The 17648-nt window shown below is 37.2% G+C and overlaps 1 protein-coding gene across 1 annotated transcript in view; it reads right to left on the bottom strand.

The window, feature by feature from the left end:
• Positions 1–17312, bottom strand: part of SCHIP1 (schwannomin interacting protein 1) — a 670407-nt gene extending 653095 nt beyond the window's left edge. The window contains exon 1 of the mRNA XM_090273287.1: positions 17240–17312. Coding sequence (XP_090129413.1) covers positions 17240–17248 — 9 coding nt within the window. The 5' untranslated portion in view covers positions 17249–17312. The remainder of the gene's footprint in view (positions 1–17239) is intronic.
• Positions 17313–17648: the final 336 nt, after the last annotated feature.

Genomic DNA, 17648 nt, shown 5'->3' with positions numbered 1-17648 from the left:
CTTCTATTTTCCTGCTCACTGTGTCTTAATGGTCTTCTGAGCAACTCCGGTCTTACAATAATATTATACATTAAGTTCAATTTTAAAAAATTAAATTAAATTTTAAAATGAGCACTTTTATAGAAAAAATATTAAGCTGGTACTATTTCATAAGTAACTTTCAGGTGGAATCTTTGTGAACAAAAGTGGGTATTTTCTCAATGATCTGAACCACAGACACACCTGAAATAAACCACAAATAAAGGATAGCCTCAATCCTGGCATAAAAATGCATGAAAACCCTAGTACTAGAGGTAAAATACATAGATGTTTTGAAAGGCACTTTGATTTGATTTGAAACAAAAAAATTTAGAGGAAATCTTGTAGAAATGGCAAGTCATTTCAGGCACCTTTAACATAAATGAAGTTGGATCAGTAAAGGAATACAGGATGATCATATCAGGAACAGAGAACTAAATTTTACTACTATTGCTTTTGAGAGAGAGAGAGAGACAGAGATACAGAGAGAAAGATCCCCTCACTCCAAGCAAAAATGTCAGAAGTCACCAGAAATTTTCATTGCTCTTATGCAAAATCAGGAGACACAAGCACAGTATCTATACTAACGAAAAGGCTGAGTACCAGCTAATATTCACAATAGAATCAATTTGTTAATCATGGCTGTTTACCTGTCTTCTATCAAGGTTATTTTTTGTTTATTTTTTAAGATGATTTTAGTAACTTCAAAGCCATTAGTACCAATAAAAGGTGATGTATTAGAAATGTCCCAGTTTGAGGACCGGTTACCAGTTCAGTGCTTAGGAAATTCAGTTTAGCTGACATTTGCCTGTGTGGATACAGTTATCAGTACAGGGCATTTCAACTGGAAAATTGCTATCCTTCCTAAACAGAGGCTCAATAGAAGCCTGATTCATGAATTAATGATTGTTCTTTTCTACTATAGTATTAGTTGCTATTCATTTCTAAGCTTTTTAACATAGTTTCTCTCTGCAACTATTTTTCTCCAAATTTTTTAATAGATCTGTCTTTTATCACTCTTCTCCCTAGGTGCTTAGAAGAATAAATACTATTATCAAAGTGTACAGCAAAAGTGAACACATTTTAATAGGATTATGATAACAGAATCTTTATCCAGTGACTGTTCCAAAAAGAAAAGAAAAGGAGACTTCTGTTTTAAGATTAGAGTATAGACTTTGAAATGAAAAGAGGATTATCTTATTAGCTTGGCAACTGATGTACTGCACTCAAATTCATGTTTCTTATTTGTAAAAAGAACCATTTCAGGTACACATGCTCTTGACTGGCTACTAAGTATGAATGACCCTCGTCACAGTGAAAGAGCAAGAGGAAATGCACTCAAAGGTAGCCATTCTTCTGCACATCTCATGCCAGTGTGATTACTTTTTTCTGCATCTAAGGTAATCTACTAGCTAAAACTGTGCCACTGCTATGTAGAAATAGTAGACATATGAAACTGTATACAGAAACATACTCTCATGGAGACTTGGGTAGAAATATTTTCACTTGAACTATAAAATAACTTATGAGTTCAGCCTTTCATATACCTAAGAAATAACATGTTTATCTGAGCATGAGCTAGGAACAATGAGTACTGGCATTACAAAAATGTTGATCCCAGAAAGACTTGGAGCTGTATCTGGTGAAACCAGAAGACAAAGTGAGACTAGATCTGGAAAACATTAAATAAGTTTGAGTCCATGGTTCTCACGAGAGAGCATTAAAGAAAATAGCTAAAGACAACACTTGGGAGGTTACTACAAGGAGCTCTGTTGACAAAAACGGAGTCAAGAGAGGTCAGTAGCTGGGGAAGGCTGCCATCATAAAAAACAAAAAACAAAAACAAAAAAAACTCACTGGCATAATAGCTGATGCCCACTGATTAGCTCTTTCCTCCCCATGGAATAGCCTCATTCTCTATAGGATGATCAAACAACATTCATGGAGCACCTGCAGTATGCAAAGCTACATTCTGCTTGATTCCATCCTATTTTTCCTCTTGACAGATGGTCTCTATATGCCAAAAAGTGTACTTTTCTATCAAGCATTCAAGAATATGAACACTATATATTTTTTTTTACTATTTTAACTTTTACTATTTAAACTTATGAGTTTTCACCTGACGTCATGGTTTTTGAATAGTTTTAATAGTCAGTTCACCAAGTTCTAAGGTATGAGAACATGTTAGAGGCAGGATTGTGTAATTGATGGCATGAAATTAATAATAACTATGAAAAAGACAAAGTATGTAAAAATCAGTTTTCTTGCTTTGCCAAGCCTTAATCCTTCGGTTGCTGGATTTTGAAGGTGGAAATGGTAAAGCCAATCCTGGATAAGATGCCAAGAGAGTGGAGGTGAATGTTATCATGAAGCAGTGGCTACTAACAGGTGATGTGGAAGTATTTCAATATTTTAACCCTGGTCTTGCTGTGCATGTATATACTAGATAAATATGAACCTGGTTAGAATGAAAATGAATTTACATCCACCGACGTTGGATCATAAGTTATCATTCATGATTTGTCCTATCCCACATCAAATCCTATCTCCCAAAACACAATTCCATGAACTTAAAACCTGATAAGGATCAGATACCTCGTAGCTGCTTTAATCTCATCCTCCTATTCTAAAGGCTCACAAGAGACTCCCCTGTCACTCTGCACCTCAGTGAACCCATCCAGTGGTGGCACATTTAGCTGTCTTCATATTGTAGTCATGCAAAGAAAGATAACAAAGCAGAAGGGGATAGTGTGAGGTGTGATATATCTGTTCTTCTCACACTTCTCCAGGCCTATGCTTGATTCTAGAATCAAAGAAATCATCAGGGATGCATCTTTATCCACCATTTCCAAAAATAATTATGAACACCCCCTGATCAAAGAAATGGCAGATTCTTTTCAGAAAAACCCAGAGAATTACAAAAATAAGATCCTGAAGACCACAGATATACCTCTGAAGAATATTTTCACCCCGTCTTCTATAATAGCTAATCCCTTACATCTATTATCTAATTTCTATAATATAATCTATATCTAATGTCTAGTTCTTTTTTACCATTCAATAACACTTTGAGGCCAGAGATCATAAAGCATTTATTTGCCTTTGTCTCTAATGCCCAGTACAGAATTTCAGTCAACGGTGTGATTAAAGGAAACGCCACTGTAGAAATGGCTAAGGGCACAGGTTTTGGACATTGCCAAGAAGCAGCATGTAAAAGAGAAAAAGCCCCAAAGAACAGGAGGCCCAGACCCTGTTCCCATTACTCACCCACTAATTGCCTGTAGAACACAGCTCCCCTCCAGCCCTTACCTTCCCATCATGAAAAGAAGGAGTGTGGCCTCTGTCCTGCCAGCCTCACCAGATTTTGGTGAAGATCCATTTGGAAGGCAGTACTCAATTTTGGTAACTTTGGCTGCCATATAAAGATGAGGCATTTTATGAAAAATGGAGGAGACAAATCTTGATAAAAAATATGTAAAACCTTCGTGATATATCTCTTATTATAAAAGAATGTTAGCGAAATGCGTTGGAAGTAGTGACATAACAGCCCTTGGCTTTTCCTTTTTCAAAATGATTATTCTCTAGGAAAGCAATGAGTTACATTCATTTCCAAATAAAGAGTAGCTGGAAACAAGGAAAAGACTTACATGCTTCTTGTAAAATTGTTGCAAGAATCTAATAAAATGGTAAGGATCATGTAGGCTTATATGTTAACCTCTACCTGATGACCTGGATATGGGTAGTGGATTCTGAAGAACATGAGATTAATACAAATCCAGGCACTTGGCTTCATCATTGCTGAGAGGGTATAAAGATGAAAAGAAACCAGGAAGCTGATGAAATGAAAGACAAGAGTTCAAACTATCAAAGAAGGATTTTAAATTAACTATCATAACTTTGAGAAATAGGAGAAATCCAAATTAATAACCAATAAATTAAAGATCTAAATCATTTATCAGATTGTAAGTTCATAAAGTTTAGTTATTTGAAAGTACAATGTAGATATCATGACACTTCCTCCCTAAATACTTCAGCATGTATCTCCTAAGAATAGGGTATTCTTTTATATAACCACAATAAAATATCCCAGCTAAGAAAAATCACATGAATTGAATATTATCTTAAATTTCCCATTGTCTCTAAAATGTCTTCAACAGCTTTTGTACAAGGCGGTGGGAAGGTAAGAAGAATCCAGGATCCAGTCAATGTCCACATGTATTTGGAAGTTGTGTTTCTTTTCCATCTTTTTACAGCTAGAACAGTCCCACTGCCTTCTGTTTATCTGCTTTTCATTACATTGACTTTTAGAAAGACACCAGCCACTTGTCTTATAAAATAGATTCTGGACTTGTAGGATTATTTCCTTATGATTAGATTCTGATTTAACACTTTTGTGAAGAGTACTGGGTAAGTGAAATGGTATTCTTCTTGCACATGAAGAAACAGAGGCTGTCCCACTCAGCAAAGCTAAGTTGGATAAGATGGTGTCCTTGGGATCTCTCCACTATAGAGGCCCATTGCCCCCTTTATAATAATTTAAGTCATCTGAGGGGTGCTACATTAAGATTATGAGAATCTCCTGAATCCCCCAAATGATTTTAGCACCCACTAGAAAGACCTGGAACCCCTCTGTCTCAGGTTATCTTGCTAACAAGCAAGATAGTGGATTTTTAGTTTCTGGCTTACAAAAGTACCTTAACTGACATAGCACTTATAAGTGGATCGAGTCTCTAAATCTGCCTGACACACTGATTTTTAAGAGGGCGCCTACAGTTTAATTGGCTAAAGGTGTATTCATATGTGCAATGAATATTCTAGAAGAGAAACAGTCAGGCTTGCTGTATAACTGGTGAGAAGGTGCAGATAGCAAACACAGGCTCCAGAAGCAGGGAACCCAAGTTCAAATCCCACCTTTGTGGCTCATCAGCTGTGTGGCCTTAGGTAAGACACTTACTGACTGAACTTCTATTCCTTCATTGTAAAATGCCCATGGTAATACTTACCGCATAGGTTTATAGGGAGTATTAAATGCAATAATGTAATAATAAAGGGCCTGTCAAATAAGAACCCAAATAAATGTTAGTTTCTCTTCACCTAATTAATCCTTTGCCAAGATGAAACACTAACTCAGTTTATTAGACCATTAATTCAGACACTGTCTTTGCAGCAGGAATTACTCTGACAGCAGGCTGGTGTCATCAAGAGTAATTTCTGCTGAAAAGGTTCCAATCTTAATGTTCCTACTGTGAAGCCTTGCATGCTGCAGAAGGGATCATGGAGGGTTCCTTTCAACCCTTGAAAAAATTGATATGACAATACCACAATGGAAGGGTTTATACACCCTTGATTGTTTTAGTCTCATATCTTAAAAAGGACATGTGGGTGGAATTAATGGGCTTTAGTGGAAGTGTGCTTACAGTAATATTCCCTCCAAATTATTTACATTTTCTGTTACATTCTATCAAAAGCTAATTATATTATACTAATATTACCAACCTCCTGAATACAATTAACACACTATCTTATGGATATATTGTCTTTGGAGTATAAAAACAAAAGTAGAAGTTGGCATTAACAAGAAGTACTCTTTATTCTTGGCATTAAGGATTTTGTAAAGGTATTCACCTTTTACAATAAATGAATAGAAGTCATATTTACACTTAAATAGTCATTGATCTAGTTGTACTCTTGTAGTAAAAGGGTAAAATTTAACTGGAAGACAATTTGACATCAAAAGCCTTAAAAATTCATGTTTACTTTGACCCAGAAATTCCACTTCTAGAAATTTATTTTAAAGAAAAAAATAAAGGATTTCTACAATGATTTTTAAGAGGAATTTTTCTTGCAGAAAAAACAACAAACCCTAAGCATTCAACATTAGAAGATCAGTAAGATTATGAAATGTCCACCCAAAAGGACACCATGGAGCCACTGAAGACAAAGTTGTAGAAAAACATTTATTGATATGAGAAGATGTGCATGGCATATTGTTAGTGTGCTAAAGGTCTTAAATTGTATGTACAGTGTTTTACAGGTTTTATAAAAATAAATATATTTATTTATAAAATGTCTCAATAACTACATACCAAGATAAATATAAACAATGATTTTTTTCTAAGGACTTTATTTATTCTGTTTTGATTCTGTATATTTTCTGCAGTAACTATAAATTAATTGTGTAGTAAAGAAAAATAAGTTTTAAAAAACTCAAAAGAAGAACTAGTAAAATACTTTTAAGCTAAATAGCAACTAGATCACTTCATCATTCATTATGTGAATTATTAGCTCTGGCTTTTCAGATTTCTGATTTTTAAAATTGAAATTTAAGAGACTGAAGACAAACTCCCAGAGCAAGAAGATCTTAGAGTGGCTCTCTTAGAGGAGATTGCTGTCCTGTGTTAAAGCCTTGTATAACCAGCTCTTTTTTACTTACCTCATCTTACTGGTGACCATAAACTAGAAAACTGGTTTCAAGCTGGGGGCAGTTTCTTTTTTTTTTTTTCAGATTTAATGTGTTTTATTGATTAAAATATTACATTTGTGCCAATTTCCCTTCCCTCTGCTCCCCTCCACCCAGTGGCCCCCCCTCCCTCCAGTTGTCCCCCGCTTTTAGATTATGTCCATTAGTTGTGCATACAGTTCCTCCCAACCTCTCTCCGTCTATTCCATTCCCTCCTACCATGATCCCCAATTCCTATATCATCTCCCTCCCTCTCCCCACTCCCCCTCCCTGTTGACCTCCCCCCAATATGCTTCCCGTACCCACAGTTCCTTTTCCACTCTCGTTGCCTGTTTAGTTTGCCTTTGTTTCATCTCCCTAGCTTCTGTTTTTTAAACCAGTCCCTTTAACATCTCATATAACAGTGGTTTGGATCTAATGAACTCTTTCAGTTTTATTTTGTCCTGGAAACACTTTCTCTGTCCTTCTATTCTGAATGACAATTTCGCTGGATAGAGTATTCGTGGTTGTAGGTTTTGGATTTTCATTACTTTGAATATTTCTTGCCAGTCCCTTCTTGCCTGCAGGGTCTCCCTTGAGAAGTCAGCTGATAGTCTAATTGGGACCCCTTTGTACATGATTCTTTTCTTCTCTCTTGCTGCTTTTAAGATTCTCTCTTTATCTTTAATTTTTGACATTTTGATTATAATGTGTCTTGGAGTGGTTCTCCCTGGGTCCAGTCTCTTGGGAACTCTCCTTGCTTCCTGGACCTGCAAGTCTATTCCCTTCCCCAAGTCTGGGAAGTTCTCCTTTATTATATTTTCACTCAATTTTTCAAGTTCTAGTTCATCTTCCTCACTCTCTGGCAAACCAATGATTCTTATGTTGGGCCTTTTATAGCTGTCCCAGAGGTTTCTGATCCTCTCATTGTTGCTTCCCATTTCCTCTCTCTGCATTGGTTGACAGCTTGTTCCTTCTCCATATTCCAGTTTGTTGAAATGAACTCTGGATTTTTTTTCCTCACCATCTGTCTCGTATGTGGTTTTGTTCCTTTCGTTATGAATGTTTTTCGCTTCTTTCTTATCTTTTTCCTGCTCTTTTGTGAATTCTGTAAGCCACCTGATAACAATGGCCCAGAACTGAGCTTCTGACAGGTTTCTTATCTGTTCATCTGTCAGGTTCTCTATCTGTTGCCTGGTGAGCTGTGCCACCGGGATTTCTATAGTTGTCTGCCTCATTTTGACAGATGCGTTTTGTTTTCCTGGGCCGGCTGTAGGGGGCAGTGCCTGTGTACGCGTCACAATTCAGCGACCGGCGCCTGTCCTATTTCGCAGTCCTGTGGTGCTTTCTTTGGGGGCGGGGGTCCAAGATGGATTCACACAGTTATTCAGCTAGGAGACCGGGATCCGTCCTCCCGCCCCCCTGGGCCTCACTGTTCAAGGCGATGCGGCGGCCGCTCTCCCCAGCGCCAGAGTCGCGCACGCCAGGGGCTTGACTGCCGCCGGGATTTTTCGCCGCCCGCAGCTCTGGGTGCGACCGCAAACAGCGCTGCCCTCTTTAACTCTTACCTGCCCAAATGGCACCACTGGTTTATAACTTCATATGTTGGGCTTCCGTGTAGTTTTATTTTCTGGAATTTCTAGTTATCCTTTGTTTTGAAGTAGTTGTATTCCTCTCTAGTTGTAGAGGGAGACCTAGCGTGTCCGTCTAAGCCTCCATCTTGGCCGGAAGTCCCAAGCTGGGGGCAGTTTCTTTAGTCAGAGATACTCAAGCCTCTGCAATGAGGCTCAGTGACTCTTAGTTCTTAGTTCTTTGTCATTACAAGGAAGTTTCCTTCAAAAGGAAAGAGACTGACTGTTGCCCACTCTGGGATGCAGTTCCTGCTATCTCCCCCAAGTGGACAAAAGCTCTGGCTGCTATCCTAGCTGTGCATGCTCCACTGACCCGAAATCTGATTTTTTGGTAATATTATTAACTATTATTTTTATGGTTGGTGTGTATTGACACTGCTATATTCCATGCATCTGTCTAGCACTTTGCATACGTTATTTTATTTAAGTTCCCAACAGCAGCCTTGGAAGATGAATGCTATCTTTACCCCCATTTTATAGATGAAGGAACAATTTGCCCAAGATTACATAGCTAGTAAGGGGTAGAGTTGAACTAGAAATCCTTATCTATCTGGATTTTATTAGATGTCTCTTAATCATTTAAATTCAGTGGGTTTGTAATTCACATTGGGAAGAAAGTTCAATTGGCCATTCCTGGGTCTTCAGCAACAAGAGTAAAAGTCATTCTGAGAAAATACTAAACGAGCTTCACAACCACAGTAGTGATTGTGCTACACAGCTGCGCCCTTGGCTGCTGGTTGCAAGGACAGCCAAGACATAACCAAGGGTCCTTGTGTGTTCAGCTACACACTGACCAGCTTAAACTTATCACTTAACCTCTCCAAATCTCAGGTCCTTAGGTAGAAAACGAGCTCTATAATATTTGTCTTAAATACCTCATTTGTGAATACCAAAGGAGACAATGTATGTGCAAGCACTTTTTAAAGTACAAAGGGCAGGGAATCTTGATTAACCTTGCATGTAAATTACTTTGCCCTCAAAAGCGATGTAACTTTTATATTGCATTTTGCAAAAGAATAAGAGAGGGGTTTTAGAAATATGGAGAAACCGTATGTGAAAAGAGTCCCATGTGTAATGTTTCCCCCATGTTTAGCATTCAATTTATTAAGTCCCGAGGAAAAGTCATTTACTCAATGTTCCCTTCTCCAATCTAATGCTCTTTGATTTAATGATTCCTCTCTAAGTGCATGAACTTTTGAAAAACAGGAATTTTTGCCACAGGACCTTAAGACTCTCCTGTGACTTGATGTTAGGAAATCTCCTTAGTCATTTGGTTTTTGCTCCCTGGGAGCAAATAGGAACTTTGGCAATGAGTTCATACATTTTCTGTTTTAACTTAGGATGACACTTGGCTCAATAATTCAAAAATATTATATCAAGGTATAGGATTATACCTGCATAAAAGACTAATTTTTTTTAAACTAGTATCTAAATTGTAAAAGCAATCCATGCTCATGTTGAACAATTCAACGGTAACCATACAGTGAAAGGTAAAAGTACCCACTCAATGCATATTTCCACTTCCTATCCGTAAGCACTACTGATGATTTCTCATATATGTTTTGAGAATTTTCTATGATTTAACAAGCAAGTAGAGGTAAGCACATATCTGCTTACTTTTACTTTTTAACACAAACAACATCATTCATACTATAGTCATTGCTCTGAAAAATGCCTGTCTTCTCCTAAAAGTATGCTTGTACAGTTTTTCATGTCTACTTGTATAGCTCTAACAGTTTTTTAAATCTCTTCTGCAGTATTCCATTGCATTGACATATCATAAATTATTTAAGTATTTTTCTCTAGATGTATACTTAGTTATTCATAGATTGTCTGTACCACAAACAATGCTGCAACCAACTCTACCACACTTCTTTGCTCAATGTTATGAGTACAACTGTAGGAGAAGTAAAATCAGGAAATCAAGAGATGTGCATTTAAACTGTTAATAGATATTGCAAATTTCCATCTAAATGGGGTTGTACTAATTTACAGTTCCCCACAATTGGAATGTGAGAGCCTGAACTTCACCAGCAATGGGTACGGCCTGTACAAGAAACTGTCAGACTGAAGTACATAATATCAATGATTCAATGAACACTGATTAAAATAAGTAATTTTTAGGCCTTAAATATCAAGAAACTGGAAATACCTGCCTTTCGGTGTACTTTGAATTGCCAGGCTCCCCACTCTGCAGAGAAACAAGGCTTCAGGGAACCGAACCTCCCAAAGAGAGGCTTCACTCTTACAGAGTGCTTACTGTGTGGCAGGCACTGCCTCAGTGCTTTCCTTACGTTCAGTCATGGATTCCTCCTACCGATTCTGTGAGGAAGGTACTCTCATCATTTCCATTTTACAGACAAGAAAACTAAGGCACAGAGAAGCTAAGTACATTTCCCAAGGTCATTCAGCTGATAAATGACAGAGTTCAGATTTGATCCTAGAAGTTGGAGCCCAGAGTCAAGTACTTTTAACTACTTAGGCATCTGCCTCTGTGTTCCTATTGATGTGCTAAACACATTTGTTAAACACCTATTCTATGGCAGGAACAATACTTGTCCCATCTTCTTCTCACAGCAACACAAAGCATTATCCCCATTCTTCGGAGATATTAAAGTGGATTGTCAAAGCGACAAAAGGAGGATTTGTACCCAGGAACTCTAATTCCAAAATTTGTATTTATTCTACTCCACTGTTTCTTCGGAATGAGATATATGAGGAAGCTAAATGAGAGTCATCCTGTGACTAAATAGAGCTTCCTGGGGGTTGTATCATACCTAATTCTTCCTTTATCAGAGTTCTGTACATTAGAATGTTCATGTACTTTTAATAATATGCTTGTGTCATGTGCTCTCCCTCATAAAGTGTGAGCTCAAATTATCCAGTGTGGACCAAAATTGAAGGCAGAATTGAGTTCTCCCAATTCCAAATATCAACAAAGCCCATTTAAGAAAAGTGACATAGCGTCGGCCTGCGAACCAAGGGTCACTGGTTCAATTCCCAGTCAGGGCACATAACTAGATTGCACATCAGGTCCCCAGTTGGGGGCGCGCGAGTGAGAGGCAACCACACAATGATGTTTCTCTCCCTTTCTTTCTCTTTTCCCCTCTCTCTAAAAATAAACAAGCAAATAAATAAGTTATTTTTTAAAAAAACGAAAGAAAAGTGACATAGTTGGGTGAGGATGAGCAGGTCCCACACTCAAGGACATACATCACTAGATTATGATAGCCACATATTTTTAATCTCATTGAGTAAGTCGTTAGCTGCCCATCATAAAAACAAACAAACAAAAAACACCAGCTTTGGTGCTACTTCCTGAGTTTACAACTGTATTTGTTTACTGTATACAGAAAGAACGCAAGGTTGTAAGAGCAGCAAGAGAAAAGAAAGCTTCAGAGAAGAAGTTTCTGGGTGGGAAAGCCCACCCATCACTGCTTTGCTCATACCCACCATACCCAGCACAGCCTTGGATTCAGATCTATTCTGCTACTCACCTGCTGTGTGTACTTGAACAATTTACTGAACCTCTCTAGCCAGCTTTCCCATCTATAAGATGAGTAATAATCAGTAATACTTACCTCATTAGTCTGTCATGAGGAGTAAATATCACTGCCCTGAAGGTTGAGAGTGAAGCACAGAATCACAGAAGTCGACCTGGATGGATCCCCTCCCTTTCGTGTTACAGTGTCTTACTGACTTTTTTTTATTTTAATGCAATCAGGAAAACATAATCTCCTATATCTAAGTCTGGGACTGGGAAAAAAATTTCTACTCATTGTCTTATAATCGATTCATACTCTGGAGGTCAGAGTGTACAAATCCTACATTCCTGAGTCTGGCAGCCCTAGTTATGAATGGACATGAGAACTATGTTATTGTCACAGAACAACATGTTATCAGAGCTTATCTTTTGCTTATCCCAGCTTGTTAGGCATAAGTCTGTGTATGTTCACCTCTTAAAAGTTTACTTCTTTGTGCACTATGGATGCTCTGTAGTATTGCTGCATGTAATATTACTACAAGTGTTTTCCTGCACTATACAGTAAAACAAGTCAGCCTGGAAGAACATGCAAATTCTTCCATTATGTTGTTCATTTTTAAGGGCAATTAAGTGATTTGGCTTTGGGTGGTGGGCACACAATGCTATATACAGACTACATATCATAGGAATTTACACCTGAAACCTATATGACCATATGAACCCATGTTACCCCAATAAACTTAATTTAAAAAATAGGGGCAATTAAATATTTACTTTGAGCTCCTCACATTGCATTGCAAATCCATAAAATACTTACTATTCATTTCTGTATTTAAAGCTTATTTAACATTAAGTCTTTGCCATTATTTCCCTTTTACTGAAAACTGGGTTTTCAGTTACACATCACAACCTTATATTATGTGAATCTTTATTTGAAAATAAATGTAGTCTTTTTTTCTGTTTGTGTTAGATCAATTACCTCTGTCTTTTTATTAGTTGGGCAGTGAGAGGTAGCTGTCTAAAGCCTTCTCTCAGAGAAGATATCTGCATCTCATGATGTCAGTGTCTGCTCTTCTATCTACCTTGTGAACAAAGACTCAATGGGCAAAGCTAGTTGTGCTAGGCTCTGATGGCCAGAATCAGATCTATATAAAGCAAAGGTATCATTTTGAAAAACAAAGAATTATAATAATAATAATAATAATTCCTGAAACTTGCTGTTAGAAATTGTGTTGGATCCAAATACGGTATTTGTACAGTTGCATTTGAAAAAAGAAGCCTAAATTTTGTCAAAATGGTCGCTGTCTATAAACATAACTTTTGACTTCCATGCCTTATTCTTTGCTCTAGGGATTAAGGCAGTAAACTAAAAATCAGGCAGAACTTGAGGGGTTGAATAAGCAGTGCCTAAAATGAGAGAAAAATTAAAGATTTGTGTGTCATTCATTTGGGGAAATAAAGGAGATGGTTTATCTACAGACAGGTCTTGGACTCTCATTAGCTTCCCTTAACAAAAGCCCCTTCCGGTCCATTTCTAGTTTCCATAGGCCAGCCTCCTGCCACCCAATTCAAATTTTTAATTCTTCTTTGAGTACTCTCCCCCTTACCACCTTCCTTTAATCAAACTTGGAATCCTATTTACTTGTGCTTCATATTTCCTCATTCTTTATGCACCTAGTTCAAGGTTTCGTTTCCTCATGCCTGTAATAGCAAAATAGCGCTCTAACTGATCTTTCAGACTCCTGACTGCTGTTCTTTCAGTGTAGCCTCTACATCATGACCTCATTCACCTTCCCACAAGACCATTATGATCATGTCACTTCTCGGCTCCAAAACCTTCAAGAAAAGGTCATATCCACCTGGACTTGGAACTAGAAGTAGAGTGACAAGCTGAAGTGGCCTTGCCATGTACTGGTTAGAAGGCTGGGCTCCTGAGTTTGGGTTCAGAACTCAGCTCTACCATTTCTGACCTTGTGTAACCTTTGACAAGTTATATAACTTCTCAGTACTTAAGTTTCTTCATCTGTAAAATGAAGACTTAAGTAGTAGGGACTACTGCTTAATGAGATAATAAATTCTTTAAAGATTTTATTTATTTGTTTGTTTGTTTCTTTGTTTTTAGAGGGAAAGGGAGCAAGAAAGAGAGGGAGAGAAAGATTGATTGGTTGATTCTTGTGGGGGCAAGTGCCCTAACTGGGAATCGAACCAGAGACCTTTTACTTTGTGGTACAACACCCAACCAATTGAATCACATAGGTCAGGGTAAGAGAGATAATGCACTTCCAAGTATTTAGCACAGTGCCTGGCCCATAGCAAATGTTCAAGAAATATTCATTATTATTTTATAGACTTAGAAATGCCATGTACAGAGGTTATTGGGGTTAATAAAAGAGAAGAAATTTTCACTTTCTCAAAGAATTTTCTAAAGGGTATAATAAGACTAATGAGAATTAATTTTAAACATTTCAAACCCAACCTTGCAATTTTTTTCAATCTCGTTTCCTTTCTTATTACAAATATGACACTTCTACCCAATGTCATCACCCTGTTGTCTCCTGCTTTGACTTTCTTCTTCCTATATTTCTTTTCCATCTACCCAAAGTGCCTATCCCTCATCTCTTCATCAGTTCATGCTAATAATCTGCATCAAAAGTTGGTTGGGAACTCACCTTCTCCAGAGTTTCCTTGACCAGTCTTCCCTGCCCATCCTAACTGTGATCATTCCTCTCTACTGCTAAAGCCTGAGAACTGTATCATTTTGAAACTAAGTAGAACAAAAAATAATCCGATTCTCAAACCATGTTGAAGATGTCTGTGTCTTCATGAACAATTGTTAGTAATGGAAGAGCTGAAACAGACTCTCCCCTTTCTTTAGACAAGACTTCCCCTCTACCACCTACCCTTTCACCCAAGGCTAGGAGATGGCTTGGCAAAGCAAGACTCTATCAAAGCTTACTTAAAGAATGAATGTTTTCAGCTGCTGATGCATCCTCAGTCTACAAACTATATTTTTATATCCTCTTTCTATTATGTGAGCCTTAAAAAAGGAAATGCTTCATAAAACAATCTGCCATATAATGGGGAAACAATTATATGGGTTAAGTGTTTTATAATCATTTTAGGTACTGTAATTAATATAAATCTTTTTATAAAATAAAGGCCTGATCTGTAATACATCTAAAAGTCAGTGGGAAACCATAATTAGAGGCAGATGGCAAACATGACATTCTTTCCTCTCGCTACTTTGTACATACGATATTTCCTAGAAAATGGCACTGAATGTTTTCCTGTTACCACACAGTGTCTATGAAACAGACTTCAAACAAAATAACCAACTTCAAAAGTAAGATAAAAAGGGTTTATAAGGAGTTGAATCAAAGGAGTATTTTTACATAGCTTGATATTTGTATGCATATTAATATTTGTATGCAATATTAATGTATATTGCAATATATACTAAAAGAGTGCTACTAAAACTTTAGCCATCCTATATGTTTGATTTGAAATTCTCACCAAGATATTCATATTCAAAGCCAAGATTCCTACATCAGATATGTCAAAATCTTAGGTGTATTTAAATATTGTAAATGAATAGTTCCTAAAAAAATCTCTTATACACAGAACAATAAATGAGTATAACATTAATAGCCTACATAGGTTTTTAATGGCTCCTAATATAATATGCTCTTTCAAGGAACCCTTTGTACATACTGAAATGCATTTTAAGTAATTATGAATTAAATGTGGTTAATAAAATAAGCTTTAAAAGTTAGGAAATTTTTTTGCCTTGGCCAGTGCGGCTTGGTTGGTTGGAGCGTTGTCTCATAAAAAACAAAAAAATAGTGTGTTCAATGCCTGGTCAGGGCACATGCCCAGGTTGTGGGTTTGGTCCCCAGTTGGGGCATGTACAGGAGGCAACTGATTGATGTTTCTCTGTGACATCGATGCTTCTTTCCTTCTCTTTCTGCCTCCATTCTCCTCTCTCTAAATCAATAAGCATGTCCTCAGGTGAGGATAAAAAAAAAGTTGTGTAATTTTTTGAAATACACATAATCCTCTATAAATATGCAGCTCTACAAATAATAAAATATTGGTTTTCACACTGGTTTTCAAGAATCTATTTTATTGTTTATAATTCAATAAACTACTTTACCAAAGTTTACAACCATCTTCAATTCAAAACAAATGAAAATCAATTGTCTTATAATCAACATCATGATGCAAAAATAATGCATATTGAATATTAAATAATTAACCTATTTACTACTTCATTTTAAATATAGTGAGGAACTACAAGATGGCAGTAACTCTACCCTAATCTGTTCCACTTGACAAGTTTACATTTAAGCTGCTTCCATTTTCAAATATCAGTACCCATTGAGCATTTAGAAAACCCAGTTATGAAATCCTAGTTAATTTAATTTCTCAGAAAACTGCTAAACATACTTTTCCTTGTGAATTCTGATTTGCTACATTATTTTCTCATCTTCATAATAATTAAATTATTGATCTCTCAAAAAGCAAAAACATGATGCAAAGTGAAAGAATTGTTATAATGTGAAGACAAGAGAACAAATATCTATTATACAAGTGAGCAATATGCAAGTCAAGTTGTTTATCTGAAACATAGCACAAAATAAGTCTTTTAAATAAAGTAAGGTACTGCAAGCATCTTTATAGTAATGATTTGAAATAGCAATTAAATCTGAACCTGAAATCATTCATCTCTATAACTACAAGAGCAAGTCCCAAGGCTGTAAATCTCACTCAATGAGACAAGGATGCTGAATGTATTATTAATTGCTAAGTAATTTCTTAATTTTAGAATGTAGGACCCAACATTGGCAAATAAATAATGTGATTTATGAGCCCACACTCTCATGCTGCTTTACTGGAGTTCAATAAACACATGCACATCCTAAATGCACAGTGTGGATATGATTTCTACAAGCCAAGAAACAGAGCAGGACTTGGCGATAGCAAGTCTACCCCACCTACGTATTATTCAAGCACTAGTATTTAGAATACCTAAAATGCCTGCTGAATGCTGCAGCTCAGATCCTCATCCCCCTGGGGTTACTCCGAAGCAGAACCACATCCTTCCCCCTCAGTGATCACTGAGTTTTAAGAAGGCAGGTAACATGGGGTAGAAAATTCTCTTGTGCAGCAGCGAGATAACTCTTCTCTCCAAAATTCCAAAAACTGACACTCCCTCCCCATAGACACAGACACAATCACCTTAAAAAAAGAAAGAAAGAATGAAAGAAAAAGAAAGTAGGGTTTTTCAAATAGGTGCCTAAAATGTGCCACTTGCATGGGAATAAAAAATGTATTTTTCTTTTACTTGCTGCTGTGGAAGATGTTTACAGATCTGATTAGAAAACCTGGATGTACATAAAAAGTAGTGCTTTCAATGAGATTCCTTTAGTGATATCTGCCTGCACAGACATATGTGTATATAAATAGTACATATTTATCCAAACATGCCTACATTAACAGGGACACACACGCATGCACACCTAGACCACTAATTAAGCTTATACTGTTCTACAAGCCCCCTTTGACATTTCTTAGCAGGCACGTTATTCAGAAGACAGTTTAAAAAATAATAAGCAGCTGCATATAATGCATGCCAAAGTGACATGTTTAGAGGAGCAAATACATTACCAGACGCATTTTGAAGTTTCTGGAACACCTGCAGGTAAAAGGAGACTGTGAATGGGATGCTGGCACGCGGTATTCCTCAGACTCACGGAGCTCGGTGTGACCGTGGGGGAATGTGAGGCGAGTGTGAGGCTGGAAACCTTTGAGTTGAGCTCACTCTAGGCATCAGAAAGCCTCAAAGAGGGGGAAGAAAAAGGCAGCCCACAGACAGCTAGATGAGAAACTTCTGGCACCTCTCCAGCTCAGGAATGAATTCTCTGTAATTTGGAGACGTATAGTGATGGAAATGAAGAGAAACTTGGATTTACGGGTGAATTTGCTCAGCCATGCAGAAATGGGCAGGTAACAGTCTCTCAGCTCATTTTAAAACAGTCATTCAGGAACAAAACTGAATCAAAATTAACAGGCATTC

This window comes from Furipterus horrens, unplaced genomic scaffold (genome assembly GCF_987537825.1).
Source record: "Furipterus horrens unplaced genomic scaffold, mFurHor1.1.pri manual_scaffold_1, whole genome shotgun sequence".
Taxonomy (NCBI): Eukaryota; Metazoa; Chordata; class Mammalia; order Chiroptera; family Furipteridae; genus Furipterus; species Furipterus horrens.
Note: the sequence above shows the minus strand (reverse complement) of the source record. Positions and strands in the feature narration are given on the sequence as shown.